This window comes from Aethalodelphis obliquidens, unplaced genomic scaffold (assembly GCF_003676395.1).
Source record: "Aethalodelphis obliquidens isolate GAN/ISIS:26980383/991018 unplaced genomic scaffold, ASM367639v1 scaffold70, whole genome shotgun sequence".
Lineage (NCBI taxonomy): Eukaryota > Metazoa > Chordata > Mammalia > Artiodactyla > Delphinidae > Aethalodelphis > Aethalodelphis obliquidens.
The window spans coordinates 7,986,181-8,005,241 of NW_020838014.1; the positions used below are offsets into that span (position 1 = coordinate 7,986,181).

The 19,061-nt window shown below is 40.9% G+C and overlaps 1 protein-coding gene across 1 annotated transcript in view; it reads left to right on the forward strand.

Annotated features, from left to right (window-relative positions):
• The first annotated feature begins 283 nt into the window (after window positions 1-283).
• Window positions 284-19,061, forward strand: part of PDE4DIP (phosphodiesterase 4D interacting protein) — a 192,408-nt gene continuing 173,630 nt past the window's right edge. The window contains exons 1-2 of the mRNA XM_027091139.1: window positions 284-592; window positions 17,117-17,172. Coding sequence (XP_026946940.1) covers window positions 573-592; window positions 17,117-17,172 — 76 coding nt within the window. The 5' untranslated portion in view covers window positions 284-572. The remainder of the gene's footprint in view (window positions 593-17,116; window positions 17,173-19,061) is intronic.

Genomic DNA, 19,061 nt, shown 5'->3' on the forward strand with positions numbered 1-19,061 from the left:
GCTGGTTTTTTCCAAAGCCTCTCAGTGGGACAGGCGAGGGACAGAGGGCTGGGTAAGGAGGCCTCTAAGCTCTCTGCTCCTCTGCCAGCATCATCCAGGCAGGGAAGAAGGAAGGGTGTGTTCAGGCGGCGGCGTGCAACCTGGGCCGGCTCGGCCCCAGCACACTGGCTGTGGGGAGCCCCGCCTCCCCTCGCGGTTGACAGCTCAGCTGGTGCAGAGCAACTCGTGCCAGCCAGTCGTGTCTCAGCCTGGGAGTGTGTGCGCACACCGCGGGCTGCCTCTGGCCCCAGCTCCCAAAACAGCTCCGCGCACCGCTCCGCTCCACGTCCAGCTTCCTACTGAGAACAGTCTTTCCCTTGTGTCCGTAGCACCGTTAGCTGGATGTTTGGCCACGTCAAATCGGTTTTCTAAAGAAGCGGGGAGCAGAGCTCTCTCTTCTCCGACACAGAAAGAGGGAGCTGGGGAGGAGAGGTTCCTTGCGCTGGAGAATCGTGGGCCAGGCTTCTCATTTTCCCAGGCTCCTTCCACTCCCGGGTGAGGAGCGCCCCGCGAGTAAGGACAGCGCCTGGAAAATGGAGCAGACGTGGACAAGGTAGGTGAGCTGTTTCTTCCCCCCGACCCCCGCCGCGTTCCGGATTTAGTGTCCCTCCACCCCACCCCTGCCCTTGCGCCCTTTTGGAGAGGTCGCCCCTCGCCACTAGGGGCCTTTGAAAGCTTCTCTTTCGATTGCCTCCCCTCCCTAATTCCCGGCCTGCTTCTCTTGGTCCTGCTGTACATGTTCTGTTCTCTGGTGTTTTCCTGCTTAATGAATCTCCCTTCCACCTAGTCTTGATGTTAAAGATATCCAGTGAGGCTGCCTGGAAGTTTTTGTAGAAATGTTTCTCTGTCTTATAACTGTTCCACAGATGAGAGGGGATTCCCCCACGTCTTTCTTTAGAGATACCTTTGATGTCAGCTATGTTGAAAAATATCAGATTCCTTCTCACCCTGACACGTTTTCCTACTCAACCTCTACTAGTCACACAAAGGCAATGGGTTGAGTGAGCAGAGCCTGCAATGCTCATCTCCAGAGTCTCCAGTTGGAAATGATGCTGGGAGAGGAAAGGAGAAAGAAACAAACCAGGGTGCCCGTCATTGCTCAGGCTTTGTCGAGGTCGGGGTGACAGTTGCTTTTAGGTCAGATTTTGGAGATGCACGGTGGAATTGTGTTTCCTCCATGCCCCGTTGCTTCCCCCCCCCCACCCCCAATATACTTTAAAATGGGCTCATTCAAGGATAAGAGATGATGTCTTGAGACAAAGACTTCATTTTTGTTTTTAAGGGGGAAGGGTGATGGAAAGGCTATTCAGAGGTGTTTCTGTAACAGGTAGGCCTCCATCTCCAAGATTTAGCTTTGGAGAACTGGAGCGGGGCCAGATACGTGTTCTGAGTCCTAACAGAGGGCAGACTGTACTAACACAGAAGGTAAATGTGGGGCTTAACAGTACTTTGGAAAAGACCCGGCAGATCTTAGCTGATTGTTCAACAGGAGAGAACCGTATAATGTGAACTTGGAAGAAAGGACATATTGACGATTAGAGGGTATTGATAAGAAGTTCACTATCTAGATTTACTTTTTGCTCTTTTCTGCTCTTCACAGGCCTCTCCTAGAGGCTAGTGCTCTGTTCCGAGCATCACTAGATAAAAGGAGTGCAGTCAAGAGACACGAGGGGACTGAGAACCGTACTTGAGGGGTGACCAAAGGACCTGGGGCTTTTTAGTCTGGAGAAGTAAAGACTTGGGGTGGGGACGTGGACATGGTAGCTCCCTTCAAATATTTGAAGAGCAGCTGGTGGTAGAGGGATTAGATCAATTAGATCGATTTGGAATCTCTTTGGAGGACAGTACAACAAACTGGAGCAAGTTGTGAAGATGCAAGTTATGGCTTACTGTAGAGGAAAAGCTTTCTAACAAGTGACCTGCCTGGACAGTAAATAGGTTCCTGACCTTGCCTATAATTATTCAAGCAAACACTAGGTGACCACTTGATGGTAGTGAGGGTGAGTGTATCAGGGATTCTTGCTCTCTATCAGTGTTTTTCACACTTAAAACAAAGTATTATTTATTAACTTGTTTGAACTTTAGATATAGCCATTTCAGACAAATTCAGAAATAAGTTAGAAAATCACAAATCATATGTGTATAGTTCAATTAATTTCACAAACTGAGCATACCCATGTAATGAGCACTAAGATCAAGAACCAGCACCCCTGAAGCCCTCATGATGCCAAGGATAACCATTATCCTAACTTTTAACACAATAGATTAGTTTTGTCTGGTTTTGAACTTAATGTAGGTGAAATTATCCACTGTGTACTTTTTCGTATCTGGCTTCTTTCATTCAATCTTATGTTGTGCAAATCTTCCACGTTGTGTGTAGTTGTAGTTCATTCATTCTTGCTTCTATATAGGATTCTATCGTGTGTAGATATATCAAATGTATTTATCCATTCTGTTGTTAATGAGCATTTGGGGCTATTATGAATAGTATTGCTATGAACATTCCTGTACATGTCTTTTGGTGACCATATGCACACATTTCTTTTGGGTAAATACACAGAATTTCTGGGTAATAGGAAATGCATGTTCATCTTTTGTAGATACTTTCAAATAATTTTCTAAAGTGGTTATGAAGAGGATATTCAAAGGGCTGAGATAAAGCGTAAAGGTGCTCCACATCACTGGTCATTAGGGAAATGTAGATTAGAACCACAATGCTATTCCACTATGTACTTATCAGAATGGCTGAAATGGGGACCTCCCTGGTGGTGCAGTAGTTAAGAATCCACCTGCCAATGCAGGGGACAGGGTTCGAGCCCTGGTCCAGGAGGATCCCACATGCCGCGGAGCAACTAAGCCCGCGAGCCACAACTACTGAGACCATGTGCTACAAGTACTGAAGCCCATGCGCCTAGAGCCCATGCTCCACAACAAGAGAAGCCACCGCAATGAGAAGCACGCGCACCTCAACGAAGAGTAGCCCCTGCTCACCGCAACTAGAGAAAGCCTGCACGCAGCAACGAAGACCCAACATGGCTAAAAATAAATTAAAAAAAAAATGAATGGCTGAAGTGAAAAAGACAGAAGATAACAAATGTTGCTGAAGTAGAAGAGTCATTATGTTCACAATTTTTTTCTATCCCTACCCTCAATAAGAAATGTATTTACATTACAACCAAGTACACTCCCATATGTAACTGAAACAAATGTGTCATGTAACAATAGTTAACCTTACTATGTGTTTTGTACTCTGATCTTTCCCCACCCTATTCTTTTCCTTTTAAAAAAAAATGCTTGTGTGACTCAATTATTTCACCACCCAGTGGGTCACAGATGGAAAAATCCTGTAATCATATATCGTAACTGATGTCTCAGATACTTCCTAACTGGAAGCTAAGATCAGTTCATAAACATTTATTTTAAATGTGAGCCCAATACAGGTGAGGCACTGTGCTGAATGCTAAGAGTAAAACAATGAATGAGAGAGACGGTTTCTGCCTTTGAGGGTTTGACTTTGTTGTCTATAATTCTAATAGAGGCTAAGGCAGACATATGCATTGGCAGTTCTGGGAGCACAGTGGAGAAGCACAACCTGGAGGATTCAAAGAATAAAAATTAACTCTAAAGCTACCACTTATATTAAGCTTGCATTTGTTAGCTTTTGTGTTAATCCCTTTGTGTACTTTATTTCACCTAATGCTCACAACCCTATGAGGTCTGAAGTAAATGTTATTATAGTCATTTTTAAGACAAGAAAATTGAAGTTTAGATTTAAAATTTGACCAGGTAACACACACAGCTGAGGAAGAAATATAGCCTGGAACTATCTAATTCCAAAACCTATTCTCTTAGCTGCTTCACTTGAATTGAGTCTTGTAGGTGACTTGGTTTCTGAGTTGCTTCTGAACCCAGCTACTTATCCTGACTGTGATTAAGCTTATGAATAAGTTTAAGACTATGATTCTATCCCCAAATTTCATTCTTGGAAGTTCTGGAAATTCCCCTCTCTGAGGGGTTCTTCACATGAGCCTCCATATCCTTTATCTTGCTCAGTCTACCCACAAAGGACAGGGTGCTGAGTATTTGAGTTCTCAAACTTAAATATCTCCTACTCCCAGCTGGATATCATCTGCCCTCTACAAGTCAATGGGAGTATTTTTTCCCAGGGATGTTGCCTGACTGTTGTCAGTCTCTTTGGTTAAATCATTTGGAGAGAGCGTGGTTTTTTCTGGAATAGCAAATTAATGAGCTAGTTTGGTCCTTAACTGAACTGATATCCATGAATCGGGAAAGAGTTGTCCAAGGAATATACTCATGGAGGTGATGAGGAACCTGGTGATGAGGTGATTTGCTCGCTTCGTTAGTCTAGTATCAACAGGCAAACAGCTTCTGCTGCTCTAAATGTTTAGCATTCATGTATCTGGACTAGCAACTCCCTAGAGCAGTGTGAGTGTTTCAGAATCTCCGTTTGTATTAGTTTCCTTTTGCTTCTGTGACAAATTACCACAAATTTAGTGGCTTAAAACAACACAAACTTATTATCTTGCAATGCTGGAGGTCAGAAGTCTGAAAATTGGTCTTCTAGGCAAAAATCAAGGTGTCAGCAGGACTGTGTTTCTCCTGGAGGCTCTAGGGAAGAATCCATTCCTTGCCTTTTTCTAGCTTAAAGAGGCTGTCCACATCCCTTGGTTCATGGTCCCTTTCCAGCAATGGCATCACTCCAGCCTCTGTTCCTTCATCCCACCTCCTCCTCTCTCATTCTGACTCTCCTGTGTATCTCTCACAAGGACCCTTGTGATGACATTGGGCCCAATGGGGTACTCCAGGATAATCTCACTGTCTCAAAATCCTTAATCACATCTGAAAGTCCCTATTGCTATGAAAGTGGCAAAGTCACAGGTTCCAGAGATTAGGACTGTGGACTTCTTTGGAGAGCCCTTATTCAGCCTGCCACATTGTTAAATGCTGGAAAAGGCATTACTAATTCTCCTCCCCTTTTACATGGACATTTTCTTGTTTCTAGCATATGGGAAAGCTGAATAAAAGTCAGATAAATCATATATGAAACTTATACAACTTCCCTGAACAAACAACTCAAGACAAAGAGAACTTGAACTATTTAGGGGCTACCTTTAAGATTGAAGGTTAGGAAAGGAAAGCAAATTAATTAGTCTGTTTTGTTTTGTTTTCTCTTACCCTGTAATTTGATTTAACAAAATGCAAGCATTGATTGTATTTGCCTGCCATGGCTGTGAACATTTGGAGAAGGGAAGTAGCATCCAAGAAAAATAGTGATTTGGTCTCAAAATTTTAAAATTCTTTATTTTGTTTCTCCTCTCCCACATGGTTAAAGTGTAGCCTTCAAGTAGGACAAAACGCCCATTTACCCCAGTTATATTGCATTTAAAAGATACCCCTTTAAAGCTTATTTGCAATTATTCTGCTCAGTATTAACTCTCAGCCTAAAGGAAGCAAGGACATTTATTTCTCTTTGAACTTGTGGTGAGTTAGCAGAGAGTCCTGTTTACTAACGCATAGTTACAACCAGAGATGGCATTTCTCCCCATTTTATAGATGTGGCAGCTGAAGCTAGAGAGGTTAAGCAGGCGTTGGAACATGAAGGTCTGGTTGATTCTGGTATCTTTGCTTACAGCGCTTTTTATTAGGAAAATGCTACTTTTCATAATTCTATAATTGAAACATGTTTGGACATTGGATTTCCTATTTAACATTCAGCACTTCTAGCAATTAATTTTCTGCATTTGAGGTAGGAAAATCTCTGCCTTTGCAACTCTGATCTGCTTTTAAATAGGCCTATACTTCGATTTAGGCTTGAGAAATTTATCTCCATCAGTGCTTTCACTCCCACTTTCTTATTTCCTATACACTAGATCAGACTGGACCCCCTTCTTCTTGCAGCTTACATGCTAAGGCTGGATGTAAAATACCAGAGGTCTGGGAAGTGGTTATTTCTGTCTCTGAAAGGATAAGTTGGCTGACCTTCATCACAGGGGCCCTCTGCATTCTGGGTGGCTCAAGGGTAATTTATACAAGGCTGTGTGGAGTATCCATCCATTCAGTAGATGCACTGGGACACTGCTCCTATTGAAATGGGCAGAGAAATTGAAATTTTATTCTATAAATAAAATTCCAAACTGGGCTCAGAACATTCCACAAGTTGTCCCTGGCAAAAATTCAAATAGCATTTAAAGTTAGAAGAAAGTCCAGAATAAAAGAGATGTCATGGTGACCCAAGGTAGCTCTATCCAATTCTATTTTGAAACATTCAGAAGCACTGAGGAGTTGTTTTCCTCTGTCTCAGGACATCTTCTGAGCTCTATGATCATCAAGACAAGCATGATCTGAATTTTCTTTTTTTTTCATGGCTGAAGCACTTCACTAGTCATAGACTATTATAACAACAACAACTTGTATTTTTCATAGCATTTTAGTAGTTTCTAATACATTTTCCCTTAATCTGTCTCATTATCTCCATTATCTCATTATCTCCTTTTCTTTCTGTGTGTTCCATTATGCAGAAATGTCTTTCTCCCTTTGCTTTTCCAAGGCCAACTAGGGAAGAGGTAACCTGCACCTGGTGTCTACTTATCCTGGCCAAGGTAGAAGAGTGTAAAGAAGCAATAACTGCTGATATGTAGAAAGCATTGACTGACAAAGAAAACTGAGTCATTTCTAGCACTTCATACAATTAGAGAATATATTTTCCACTTCATAATGTGGAGCATTATTATTCATAATGTGGAATAACGTCATGTCATATTATAATACTTTACTTAATCATTACCCTATAGTGAGTCCTTTAGGTTTTCAGTTTTTAACTATTATAAGTAATTCTTGATAAACTCTAGGTGCATAAAGCATCTTCTTCCATGGGATTATTTTTGAATGATAGATGTTCAGAAGTAGAATAACTGTGTCAAACACTTCTAGTTCTTGAAAATACATTGCAACTTGCTCAGGGTTTAGACTCATATAACTCATATTAAAATGAAGGATATTTCATTCCATTTAAACATCTTTTTCAAGACCTGAGTCCCTATATTGCAGAAGGGGAAGTGGAGGCACACTGACATAAAATGGCATATCCTAGGATAATCCCAGGTGAGTCAGTAGCAACATTCTCAACTTTTAGCCTCTCCAGGGTAAAATGCTTCACTATTGCTATTAATCTCTGTTACCATCCTAAAGTGTTTCCTGAAATGATAAACAGAAAATTTCAATATAAGAAAGTAAAAGTGGATATAAATTACTTCAAAGTTCTGCAAACACATTAGGATGTCTATTGCAAGGAGAGAAAAAAATAGATGCTGTATTTGGTTATGGGATTATGGATAACACCCCTTCTATGCTGCTTTAAAGCTAAGTCAGTATATGTTTTTATAGCAGAAAGAAACTTACATTTATTCTACCAAGTGACAACATGTAAAGTTTGGAACTGAGTTGGTCTTAGAAAAGATTCTTCTGTGCATTATTTATAGATTTCCAGATTATTGGTGCCTTGGGGGGCAGAGTTATTGCCAGAAGACCTAGGGAGCTGGTGTCTCTTTACTCATCCTGAGCTAAAATTATTATGAGTGGGCCTTAATATACCAGTTGTTCCCGCCTACACACCTGGCGTTGCCTTTGCTAGGATAACTTTGTTTATTCTTTAGAGGTTAGTTTCAGCATTATCTCCGTTTGGAATTATTTTTGGAATCTACTTCTGGATGTTCTCTATAGCCAGAGCACACTCTGCCTTCTCTGTTACTGCATGTGGCTCGTTAGTTTACTTGGTATTTTACATACTCTATAAGTTTATTGGAAGAAGGCACTGTCTTTTGTCTCTAAATCTTCAGTATCTTACAATATTTCTAGCACATAGCAGATCCTCAGTTAAGAACTTTCTAGAGAACATTCCCTGCAAGGCTCATGTGAATATCTGTTTGGTAGGTGTCTCTTTACTCTGGAATGGATACAGCAGGTTATCAAATCTTGATGCCATTATACATTCAAATGGTATTTATTCGTTGTTTAAGAAATATACATCAAATTCCTGTTACGATCTAGACTTCTTAAATGCTGGGTAGCTGACAGTGAATGATATAAAAACCCTGCCTTCAGGGTGCTGACATTCTAGACAGGTCACAATGCACAAGTGTATATTACTGCTGTAACTTGACCTCACAGTTCCTTAACTCTAAATCACTTCAGCACACCATGAACACAGCCATCCTTTGTAGCTCATCCTCACTCCAAGTTCTCTGTCCTTAAGATCCTTAACACTGAAATTATATTCCCTGACCACAAGGTCAATTCCTCCATCTCTTCATGCTTTCTGAATATTCAGTTTACCTTATCACTTACTCCTTCATATCTTCCAGGCCATCTGCTCCTCATTCATCTCCCTACTGACCCGAGACCTCAGGGTCAGCTGTTCGAATCATTTTCAGCACTGCTTTAGAATCTCTTGCTGCTTTAACAGTCCCCCACCCTTGGTAACCCTCAGTTAATTTTATTATCCTCTGGGATTCTATAAGTTTTGTTCCAGTACATTGTAAAACCACACTGAGAAGGAAGACTCTAGATTCATTCTTTCTAATATTGGGCAGGTTAATGGGCAGCTTTTCTCCTCCTCCCCTGGCTCTTCCTCTTCCCCTAAAAGTACAATCCTCAAAACCTGTCATTTCAATAATAGGAATAAAATCAAGATGCTAAATTGCATGTTCGATGTTATTTCTATTTTGTGGAATTCACACAGGCATATAAACTGAAGAACAGCTAAAAAGAAATACATGAAACTCTTTCTCAATGTTGCCTTTAAGTGGTAGCATTTTGTATTTTTTATTTTTCCTGTACACATTTCTCCTTTCCAAAATTTCTGGAAAGAACACATAATTCTTTAAAAATCATTAAAATCAGGCACTATAAAGGAAGGAAAAAGTAAAAGATTATGCAAATAAAAGATCAGGTGAAAACAGAAAAAAAATCATCTATCTCTTGATGTTTGGTCAGGGGCTCTGAGATAGACTGAGCCACAGCCTCGGCATTCCCCAGTGCCTTGTGAATAGTGGTTGTTAATGGAAACTGCATTGCCAGGACCAAGAGTAAAAAGCACAAGCTAAGTTTCAGAAGTAGGTGGAGAGACCATATACCATCCCTGAGTGATGTGGCTGAATTCAGAGAAGATTATTTTCACATCTCTTTTGAAAGCGTGATGTCAGTGTCCTGGCTGATGCAGGGGACAGGGAAGAGAATTTATTAGATATTTGCATGTCTAATAAGCTCATAAGGCAAAGTGAGGAAAATAATTATTTGAACCGCCTTTTATCTGTTTAAGAGGTTTCTCTGAACCTTGAGGAATAGCAGCATGAAAAATGTTAGTTCCTTTTAGGATAAAGACAGTGCAGGAGGAAAATAAGTCATAAAACTCAAGTTGTTGCAGATGCACAGTGATGCACAGTGATGCTTGTAGCTCCTGGTAGCTATTGAGGACTTAGCACTACAGAAAACTGCCTCCCAGAGTTCCATCTGGCCACGGCCACACTCAGTGAATAGATCCTGTTGAGTGAAGGGTGTAATTGCAGCCTGTACTGGAGAAAAGTGGATGGTACTGTACCCATGCCAAGTCAGCTCACACTTAGTCAGCATGCAGAGGGAGACTCACAAGTGATGCTTTCTCTGTTCTGAGGGGCTTTGCCAGTTAAGCATTCTAGCTTGCAGAGGTTATAATGATAGGTCTTGAGATGAGAAAAAAAAATTATAATCTCGCTGTATTTATTATACAACAGTCTTGTGCTCTGCATCTGTGACTTCTACCCTATTTGCATTTGAATGTATGTTTTTGCAATTCTGTTGCCAAATGGGGGATATTGGCAATATTTGGAGCAGAGAAGATATACTCAGTGTCTCTCTTGGCAAGAGAAAAAAAGATCTGAGAAGTCTCAGAGCTTGTTCACTAAGGGCCTTCCCAATTTTGATTGTGTCTATTTCCATCGCCTCTCCTGGCTGTCAGCTTATTCCCTTTGTCTTTTAGGGACAATGCCAAGTGTTATTACAGAAAGGATTCAGGGGATGCATGAATATTTGGAGGAATGTGGGTAGAGATAGGGAAGTATAAAATAGTGGATGACTCACTTTTCAGGATAGAACCTATGTAAAAAGTCATACTTGCCACTTCCTTTTTAGGATTTTAATTCATTTGTCACATGGCATCTGTTATACCAGTACTCAAATACTCCACTGTGAGCTTTGTATGTATTGGGGATGAGTTGGTGTCTCAGGAAACAAATTTGTGTCAGGATTTGAGTCTAAATTGCATCTCCTCCCCACAGCAGCACTGCCCACACTTCCCTTCACCTCACTTTCTCAGGGGTCATTTCCCTGGAGTCCAGGCGGGTACAAAGGAGGCTCCTGGCAAAAGTGTGGGTAGAAATAGGGCATGTTGGACGAGTAAAAGTTTGGAGTCAGACAGATACAGCTTTCAAGTTCAGGCTTACCACCAACTAGCTGGATAATCTTGGGCAAATTACTTCATCATTCTAGGCCTCTTGTTTCCTCATCTGTAAAATAGGGGTAACAGTACCTACTGAATTTTGTGAGAATTGAATGAGATAATGCCCGGAAAGTATCAGTCAGTCAATAAATGGTGGTGGGTGGCAATGGTTGTCCACAATATAATGATAACGGTCGTTTAATTCAAGATTAGTGCTGAGGAAAATTCCAGTGTAAGAAAACACGTTGAACTGTAAAGTTACGCACAGGCAGTCTGAAGACTATTACCTGTAGATGTCTTTGTTTCTAAGTTGGCACTACTTGTGAAACCCTACCATTCAAAAATCCTCAGAGCTGAAGCATCACGTATTAAAGAAAGTAGGCCACAGTTCTCCTCGTCCTTCTGGCCCGTTTATATCTGCAAGGGTTGATTGTGGATATAAATTTAAAACATGTAAAAGAGATGCTTGAACATTAGAAAGATTTCTTTTATTTGAATCAGAATCTAGAAATTCATGTCAAACGAGCTTTAAAAATATGGAATTAGAACAGGGTGTGTGTTTGGGCCCCAGTAAACAGCAAACTTGGGCAATCTTCCTGTCGTACTACACATCCCCCACTATCTGAGACGGCCACACTGAGACTAATCCCTTACATATTTTATCTTTTATCAAGGGCCTTGAAAGAAGACCAGTGTAAATAGATCAGAACATGTTCCTTAACTTTTTAAAGAAGAATTAACCTTTTAGTATAAAAATAGTAAGAAATTTTTAAAAAGGAAGATATTCACTTGTATTTTCTACCATCGTAACCCCCCAGCCTTTTTACTCCTCTGGATTCGTTGCTACTCTGTATAGCCAGTATCTGTACACATTTTTACTCTAGTATAAATCTTAGTCCTAATCCTTTCTTGCTGATGATATGTTATGTTAAATCACCTTTAGGGATTCCAAGTAGTTAGATGAAGCTGTAGTGCTTGAGGAGAGAAGTGTAGATGAAAAACTGGTTTTCCCTTTGACTCCCCCTAATACTCCTGCCTCAGGGTTAGAGTTTGGGGGAGGAAGGCTTGAGGAGGGGAAAGGTAAAAAGGAAGTTGGAAGGGGTCCTGAGGAGCAGTTAATACTTACTCAGGTTGGGGGGAGCAAAATAAAGCCCTGAACACACCCTTTATTTTCCTATTTGGGGGCCTTTGTCATGCTTCTTTATGTATTCATACCTATCCTCCAAGGCCTGAATTCAGTGTTCTCTGTTTTCTGTAGATTTCCTAGACTCCCCACTTCTCATCGGGACAAAATAATTGCTGTCTCATTTGCGTTCTGAGATTTCTGTTTTCAATCTCATCCTTCTACTCATTATCTCTTTGAATCCTGTCCACCTCCCCCAGTAGACAACTCTGGGCACCTTGATTTCAGGGCATTTCTTTTTCACCTTTATGTTTTTGGAGCTTGTCATACAAGCAACTTCTCAATAAATGTTTATGAAATGGAACGAAAAACTCTAAAAAGAGCAACCAAGGCCCAGTTTTTTGCTCTAAGTGCTGGTATGGCAGATTGCTTTTCCTCCTCCTGAACTTTTGTTCATAATGAGGAAGGCATATAAGAAGGAGTTTGAGAGACAGAAAGTGCCTCTGGGAGATGGCCTTTGTTCCTCAGCCTCACCGTGAAGGAAGGGTTGTGGCGCTCGATAAAGTGGGGGGTGGGGGGCAGACGGTGTGGTGCCCCGACGGCCTGAGTGTGTGTGATTGCCTCGGGGAGGCAGCCTGGAAAAGCAACCGCCACTTTGGGGGTTTGGACACTCTTACGGGAAGAAGTAGCCCTAGGTTAGTCATCTTAATAGGCTGACCAAGGAAAGGAAATTAATGGGGCCTCGACAGACAACAGCTCCTTAGATATAGTTTGGGGTGGTTTTGGTCTGCGATACTAGTATCTCGTAGTGTTCAAAGAATTGTTGCAGACCTGCTTTGTAATGTTGAAGTTGTATGATTGCCATCTTGCCCTTGTTCATGAATAATATGGTCCATTAACACGATTCATTACTTTTCTCAGTCCACAAATAAAACAGACCAAAATACAAGGCAATAACACCAAATACGCAGTTTGCAAAGGATGGTCAATGGCTGCCTTATAGAAAATATCCCTCTGCAGACTCCATCTTGGTGTTACCCTTTGGTAAGGAAGGACCCAAGTTTCGACCCCTCCTCCCAATGCTATGAGAGACCAGACTAGTGGGACCAGTGAGCTGCTCACATCTTGGAAAGGAGCCATATGAATGGCCATTTTCAAGAAAAGCAAAATTGAGTCCTTGGCTAGTCCTAATGTAACTGAAACTACCATACTTAGAAAACTACTGGAAGAAATCACCAGAGCACAGTTTGACAGCATCAGAGTATCAGAATGTAGCAGACAGCTCTGAGAGGAGCAGTTATTTTCTGATCATCCTCAACCTAATCACCCTGGAAAACTGTAGGAAAAGCTAGTACTGTGGGGTATTGAATGTTGATGTATTGTTTGGGTCCAGTATCTTCAGAGCTCCTTATCAGCAAGTCAGGAAAATGTGGGTGATACACCAGGCAGAAATTAAGTGGGTGAACAGCTGGTAGGTGGGTTGTACTTGGAAACTGTTTGGTTCTTCAAATTAAGCAGGAGAGTGTCTCAGCAAAAATTAGTAAGTATGGGGAATTCCCTGGCGGTTCAGTGGTTAAGACCCCGAGCTTCTACTACAGGGGGTGCAGGTTCAATCCCTGATTGGGGAACTAAGATCCCGCGTGATGTGCAGTGCAGCCAAAAAAAAAAAAAAAAAAAAAATTAGTAAGTATGACTTTAGTGGAATTGGTATCAGTATTGACACATTGGTGAGGTAGCGAGCAAGAAGATAAGGCTCACTGAGGGAGAGTTTAGTTCATTTATACAAGAAAAGCATGTAAGGTAAAACATGCAGGTAACACATATTGATAAGATAGAAGTATCTTTGGGGAAAGATTATATATGTACATCTATGCAGGAGAGCTGTAAGTGCCCTGGTGAACCACATGCTAGCTGAGCATCAGTCATTCATTGATGTTTTTTTTTAAAAAAAAAAAAACTAGAAACACTTGAATTTGAGAAACTAGGACAAGGGTATACCATTTTTTCTGGGCTTGGGTAATAGAGTAAAATTTACCAACATATGTTACCGCTGTGTGTGTGTGTGTGTGTGTGTGTGTCTGTGTGGCCAGGCTTGGAGTCTGTCTCTAGCATACCCCAATTCTCTTTGCATTTTGGTTTATCAGATATTGTCACAAATTGCAATCCCCTAGACGTAGACCCTGTGTTTCTTCACCATGTGCCCCTTCTCTGGGGAAGCATCAAATTCCTTACCAACCTTTCGGAAGCAGCTGAGTGAGCCCCACTCTCTGGCAATATGAGAGGGAACTTGAGCTGTTAACAGAGTTAAAGTGATTTTTAAAAAATCTCCTGAGACTACAAAAAGCCCATTAACTCAGTATTCATCCAAAGTGACCTGTCTACCCTTCTGGTATTGCTTCATAGGCAGGCAGCCAGCTCAGGGTGAGTGTGGGGTTGGGGAGAAGGTGAAGTATCTTGTGGCATATGCATCGCCTTGTTGTAACTTGCTCCTGGTCTAGAATATGGACTCTTCGGAGCAAGGAGAATTGAATGAGATCATGTCTGGAAAGTTCCCCCATCCTTAGAAAGTATTAAAATGGGTTTTAATACTGTTAGCATCTAGGAGAATAGCATTGTGTAATTACTGCAAGGAACCTTAGAAATTCATGCATGTCTTTTACACATATTTAAGGAAGCGGAAGCCCAGTGGTAAAAGTGACTTAGTAGCTTAGCATCGCAAATTAATGAATTGTGTACTGAAGCCAATAGGTAACCCAAGACAGTGTCTTAAAGCAGAAATAAAAATTTTGTCTGCATTTGATCTATACCAGGGTGACAGCCTCAGAGACCTATAAGGAGCCAGGCTAGTATCATAAATGAGCGCACGAGCTGGGATTACAAAAAGAGGGAGTGACGGGAACTGTGGCAAACTGGAGAACATGTCTCTTCTGTTTAAAGGCAGCAGGTTATCCCCCTGTGTGGGAAGGCAGGCCCAGTATTGCCAGACCCATTCATTTTGCAAGAGAAGTTAGAAATAGATCAACCTTGTATTGACCAAATCAAGCTTGTTGGATGGGCTGAGGAATGGCTTTGCTCCTGACAGCAGATACACAGTTACCCAGGTCTGTGGGCTGAGCACAAAGGAATCCATCCAATGCATGAATAGCAGCAGCTAATTATAAGTTTTTTCCCCCCAAATTTTTCAAGACATTGTTCTAGCTGATAGTTTCAAAATCCTTGCCCTACTTTTTCTCAACAGAGGGAAATCCATAAGTAGTACATTCATCTCTTTCCTTCTTCACTCTCAGGGAAAGTTTTTAATGAGAAGTGGAGAAGGGGAAGAGACAGAGGGCCTGGAAGAACCCCAAGCTGGTGATCTGCTTTTGAATAATAAAGAATCACCAGGTGGTGGGTATAGTCCAGCGTGCCCTGTCTGGTACTTTCATGTCCATCTGGAACTTAACAAAGTGAAGATTTATGCCAAGATCCAGCCCTGAGGCAGAGAAGAAAGAACACCAACAGTTTCTGAATAAATGCCAGGCTCTCTTCTGCCTCTCTGTGAATGTCTTCTGGCTTTTAAAAAGAGAAGCCTTCTAAATCTCTGACAATATAATTATTTTTAGAACAACTAACTGGGAGTACCCAAGGGTTTAAGGAATAAGCTAAATGTTGAAAGCATCTCTCTGTAGGATTATTGCAATCACCTCCCTGTTTCTGCCTTCCCCACCCAGAGAGACTGTTGTCAAAACATTAGCCAGACCTTTCAAAACATTTGTCACTCCGTTCACCTCTTTTTTTTGACTCACAAGACTCCAGTGACTAAATTTCTGTCAATGTCCCAAAGGCTTTATACAATCTGCCCTCTGCCCAACTTTCCTATTATTTCCTTCAGCTCACCTCCTGCTACTCAGTCTGCCCAGCCACACTGGCCTCCTTGTTGTTCCAGAAATGCTCTGGCATGCTCCCTCCTAAGAGCCTTTGCATTTGATGTCCCCTGCTTAGAAGACTCTGCCCAAATACTCATATTATTGCTTCTCAGAGAAACTTTGCCTCCTGAAAATTGCAATCCCCTTCTCCTCCCCATAGCTCCAGGATTCCCTACCTCTATTCCCTACATTAATTTTTTTTTTTTTTTTTTAAGGATTAAGGATACGGTCTTTATTCTCAAAGCCTTTGCAGTTTTCTGTTTTTTTTGTTTTTGTTTTTTTTTTTTTTTTGCGGTACGCGGGCCTCTCACTGCTGTGGCCCCTCCCGCTGCAGAGCACAGGCTCTGGACATGCAGGCCCAGCGGCCATGGCTCACGGGCCCAGCCACTCCGCGGCACGTGGGATCTTCCCGGACCGGGGCACGAACCCGTGTCCCCTGCGTCGGCAGGTGGACTCCCAACCACTGCGCCACCAGGGAAGCCCCCTACATTAATTTTTTATAGTATCTGTCCCCAATTACTACTGTACATTTTGCTTTTTTGTTTCCTTTTACTATAATATTAGTTCCATGAGTGTAGGCATTTTGGTCTGTTTTGTTCACTGCTACATTTGTGGAGCTTAAAACTGTTGCCTAAAAACATAGTAGGTGCTTAACAAGTATTTGTTAATACATTTTGAGACTTTTTTCCCCTTCTGTGCTAGGAATGGTGGCCTTCACTGTGCTGGACAGATACACCTCTGGCTACTGCATCATGGTGTTTTTAACATTTCCATTAATGGACTTTGTCTGTTTTCCAAGTTTTCTAGGTCAATTCTACTTCCTAAACACATCTAGATTTTTTTTTTTTTTTTTTTTTTTTTTTTTTTTGCTTCTCTCCATTTCTCCTGTCCTATCCCTTAGTTAAAACTATCACAACTTCTTGCTTTCCCCAACTACTTTTGTTCCCTCTACACAGTGTCACTCAACAGCCAGAATGATCTAAAGTCTAAATCTGGTCACTTACCATTCATTCCCTCATTTCAAATCCTTCAGTGGTTTCCCATTGACCTGCACAAAAAACTCATATCCTTACTCCATCCCTCAGGGCCCTGCATGGTCTGGTTGCAAGATTGGCTTTCTCTGTTCCTCTAACAGGCCAAGTTCCTCCCTGACTCAGGGTCCTTGCTGTTCCCTCATGATGGAACACTCTTCTGTTCCCATTTTTCATCTGGCTGACATTCTCTTCCTCTCAGTTTAAATGCTCTTTTCTCTGAGTTCCTCTGAGTCTCTCTACTAGTTAAATTACTCTGCATATTCCTTCATAGCACTTGCTACAATAGTAATTCAGTGCTTGTGGAACTGTTTGTCCAATGGCTGTCTCTACAAATACCTATTGAGGATAGAAACCCTTCCTGTGGGGTTTGTCTTTGTCTTTCCAGCACTTAACACTGTCCCTGATACATAGTACTTGCTTAATGATTGTGGAGAAATAAATAAAAATAGATGTCTTGCCACCCAGGGACTGGACACTGTGTGGGGTGGTGTCTCATTAATTAATGATGTGTTTCTCTCCACAGAGATTATTTTGCAGAAGATGATGGGGAGATGGTACCTAGAACAAGTCATGCAGCAGGTAAGGAGGTTGTGGGACTTGCTTTGCTAAATTCTTGGTCTCCTGCTGATCATAATTCCCTTAAATTATAGACCCTTTAATTTCACCGTGGCATGTAGTATATAATTCCCCACCTTCCCAGAACAGTGCAGTAAATCATAACTGAAATACTTAGGTGAACTCTTCATACTTTTTTTTAATTAAAAAAATTTTTTAAATTAATTTATTTATTTTTCGCTGCATTGGGTCTTCATTGCTACGCGCAGGTTTTCTCTAGTTGCGTCAGGCGGGGGCTACTCTTTGTTGTGGTGCGGGGGCTTCTCATTGCTGTGGCTTCTCTTGTGGAGCACGGGCTCTAGGCGGATGAGCTTCAGTAGTTGTGGCTTGCGGGCTTAGTTGCTCCGTGGCATGTGGGATCTTCCCAAACCCGTGTCCTCTGCATTGGCAGGCAGATTCTTAACCACTGCACCACCAGGGAAGTCCCAACTCTTCATACTTTTAACAGTTCTGTAATTGCAAGTTAAAGTCACTTGTAAAATGATTAAGATAGATTCTTCCACTGAAATGAAATCTCTAATATACCATTAAAATGAGTATAATAACAGTGTCAACCTCATAAATGAGATTAGAAAAGCTCTTAGTCCAGAGCTTGTCAAGGAATAAACACCCAGTAAATATTATTATTATTATTAATGTATTCATAATAATATATCATTTCTGCACTAACATTAGCTAGGGGTCTACCTAAATTACAAAACCAAAGTGAAAATAACTCTCTTTTGGGAGCTATTTTTCACAAAAACTTTTACTCACTTGGTGTTTTACTTACTTTGCTAAGTGAGTTGCCTTTTCACACCAGCCTTGAAGCACAGATTGTTCATATGCACAATGTAGAAAGAAAGTTTTTAATTTGAATGTGTTAAGGACTTTGGAGTCACTTAAAATTAGCCTTTGTAATTGTGTATGTGAAATCTATAAATTCTACGGGCCTACCATACTCATTTTGAGCATTAAGAGTCTCCATTTTGAGGTAAAAATTGAAGGACTAGGGCAAAATAGAAGGGGAATGAAGAAAATGCCTATTATAAAAAAGATATTAGGTTGGGCACTTTCACTGATTATTTCATTTAATCCATATGAAAGCTCTGTGAGGTAAGCATTATTATACCCATTTTTACAGAGGCAGTGATGCTCAGCAAAATTAAGAGATTTGCCTAAATTCCCACAATTAGCAAGTGGTCAGGATTCATATCCAATTATTTTTTTTTTTAACATTTTTGTTGTGTCCATATCCAATCTTCAAAGACTCTTACCTTTCTACCATATCCTATGAATCTAACTGTAATGTATGGTTGTTTTATCAAATTTTCTTCCATTTAATTGCCTATTTAATTTCACCTAAATGTGGAAAAAATCATTTTTTTCTAACTTATTTTAATTAAAACATTTGCATTTACTTAGAAATATCAAGTTAGCAACAAAACCATTCCGATTACTACTATTATTATTATTAATTTGCAATCACAGTGTGGTATACAATGAACAGAACAACAATTATTTTGAACAAGCTGAATCAAAGACAATTGAAAATGGGAAAAATCCCAACTCTATCTGTAAGTAATTTGTGCTGTGTACCAATAAAACCTGCTTTAAATTTCTGTGCTAATTTAAACCCCTGTACTCTATCAGGCAAGGTTAGTGGCTATTGAAAATACCATTAAGGATAGGGCTATCTAAAGACACACTTGATAGTATGTTATTTTTACAAACATGAAAAGACACTGTACAGTGTCCAGTTTAAAGACAAATCATGTAAATCATATGGCCTTACATTCCCCCCACCATCTTTTTTTTTCTTTAAAATTGGTTATGTAATGAGTAGTTAAATACTTCTAGACAAGAAAAAACCT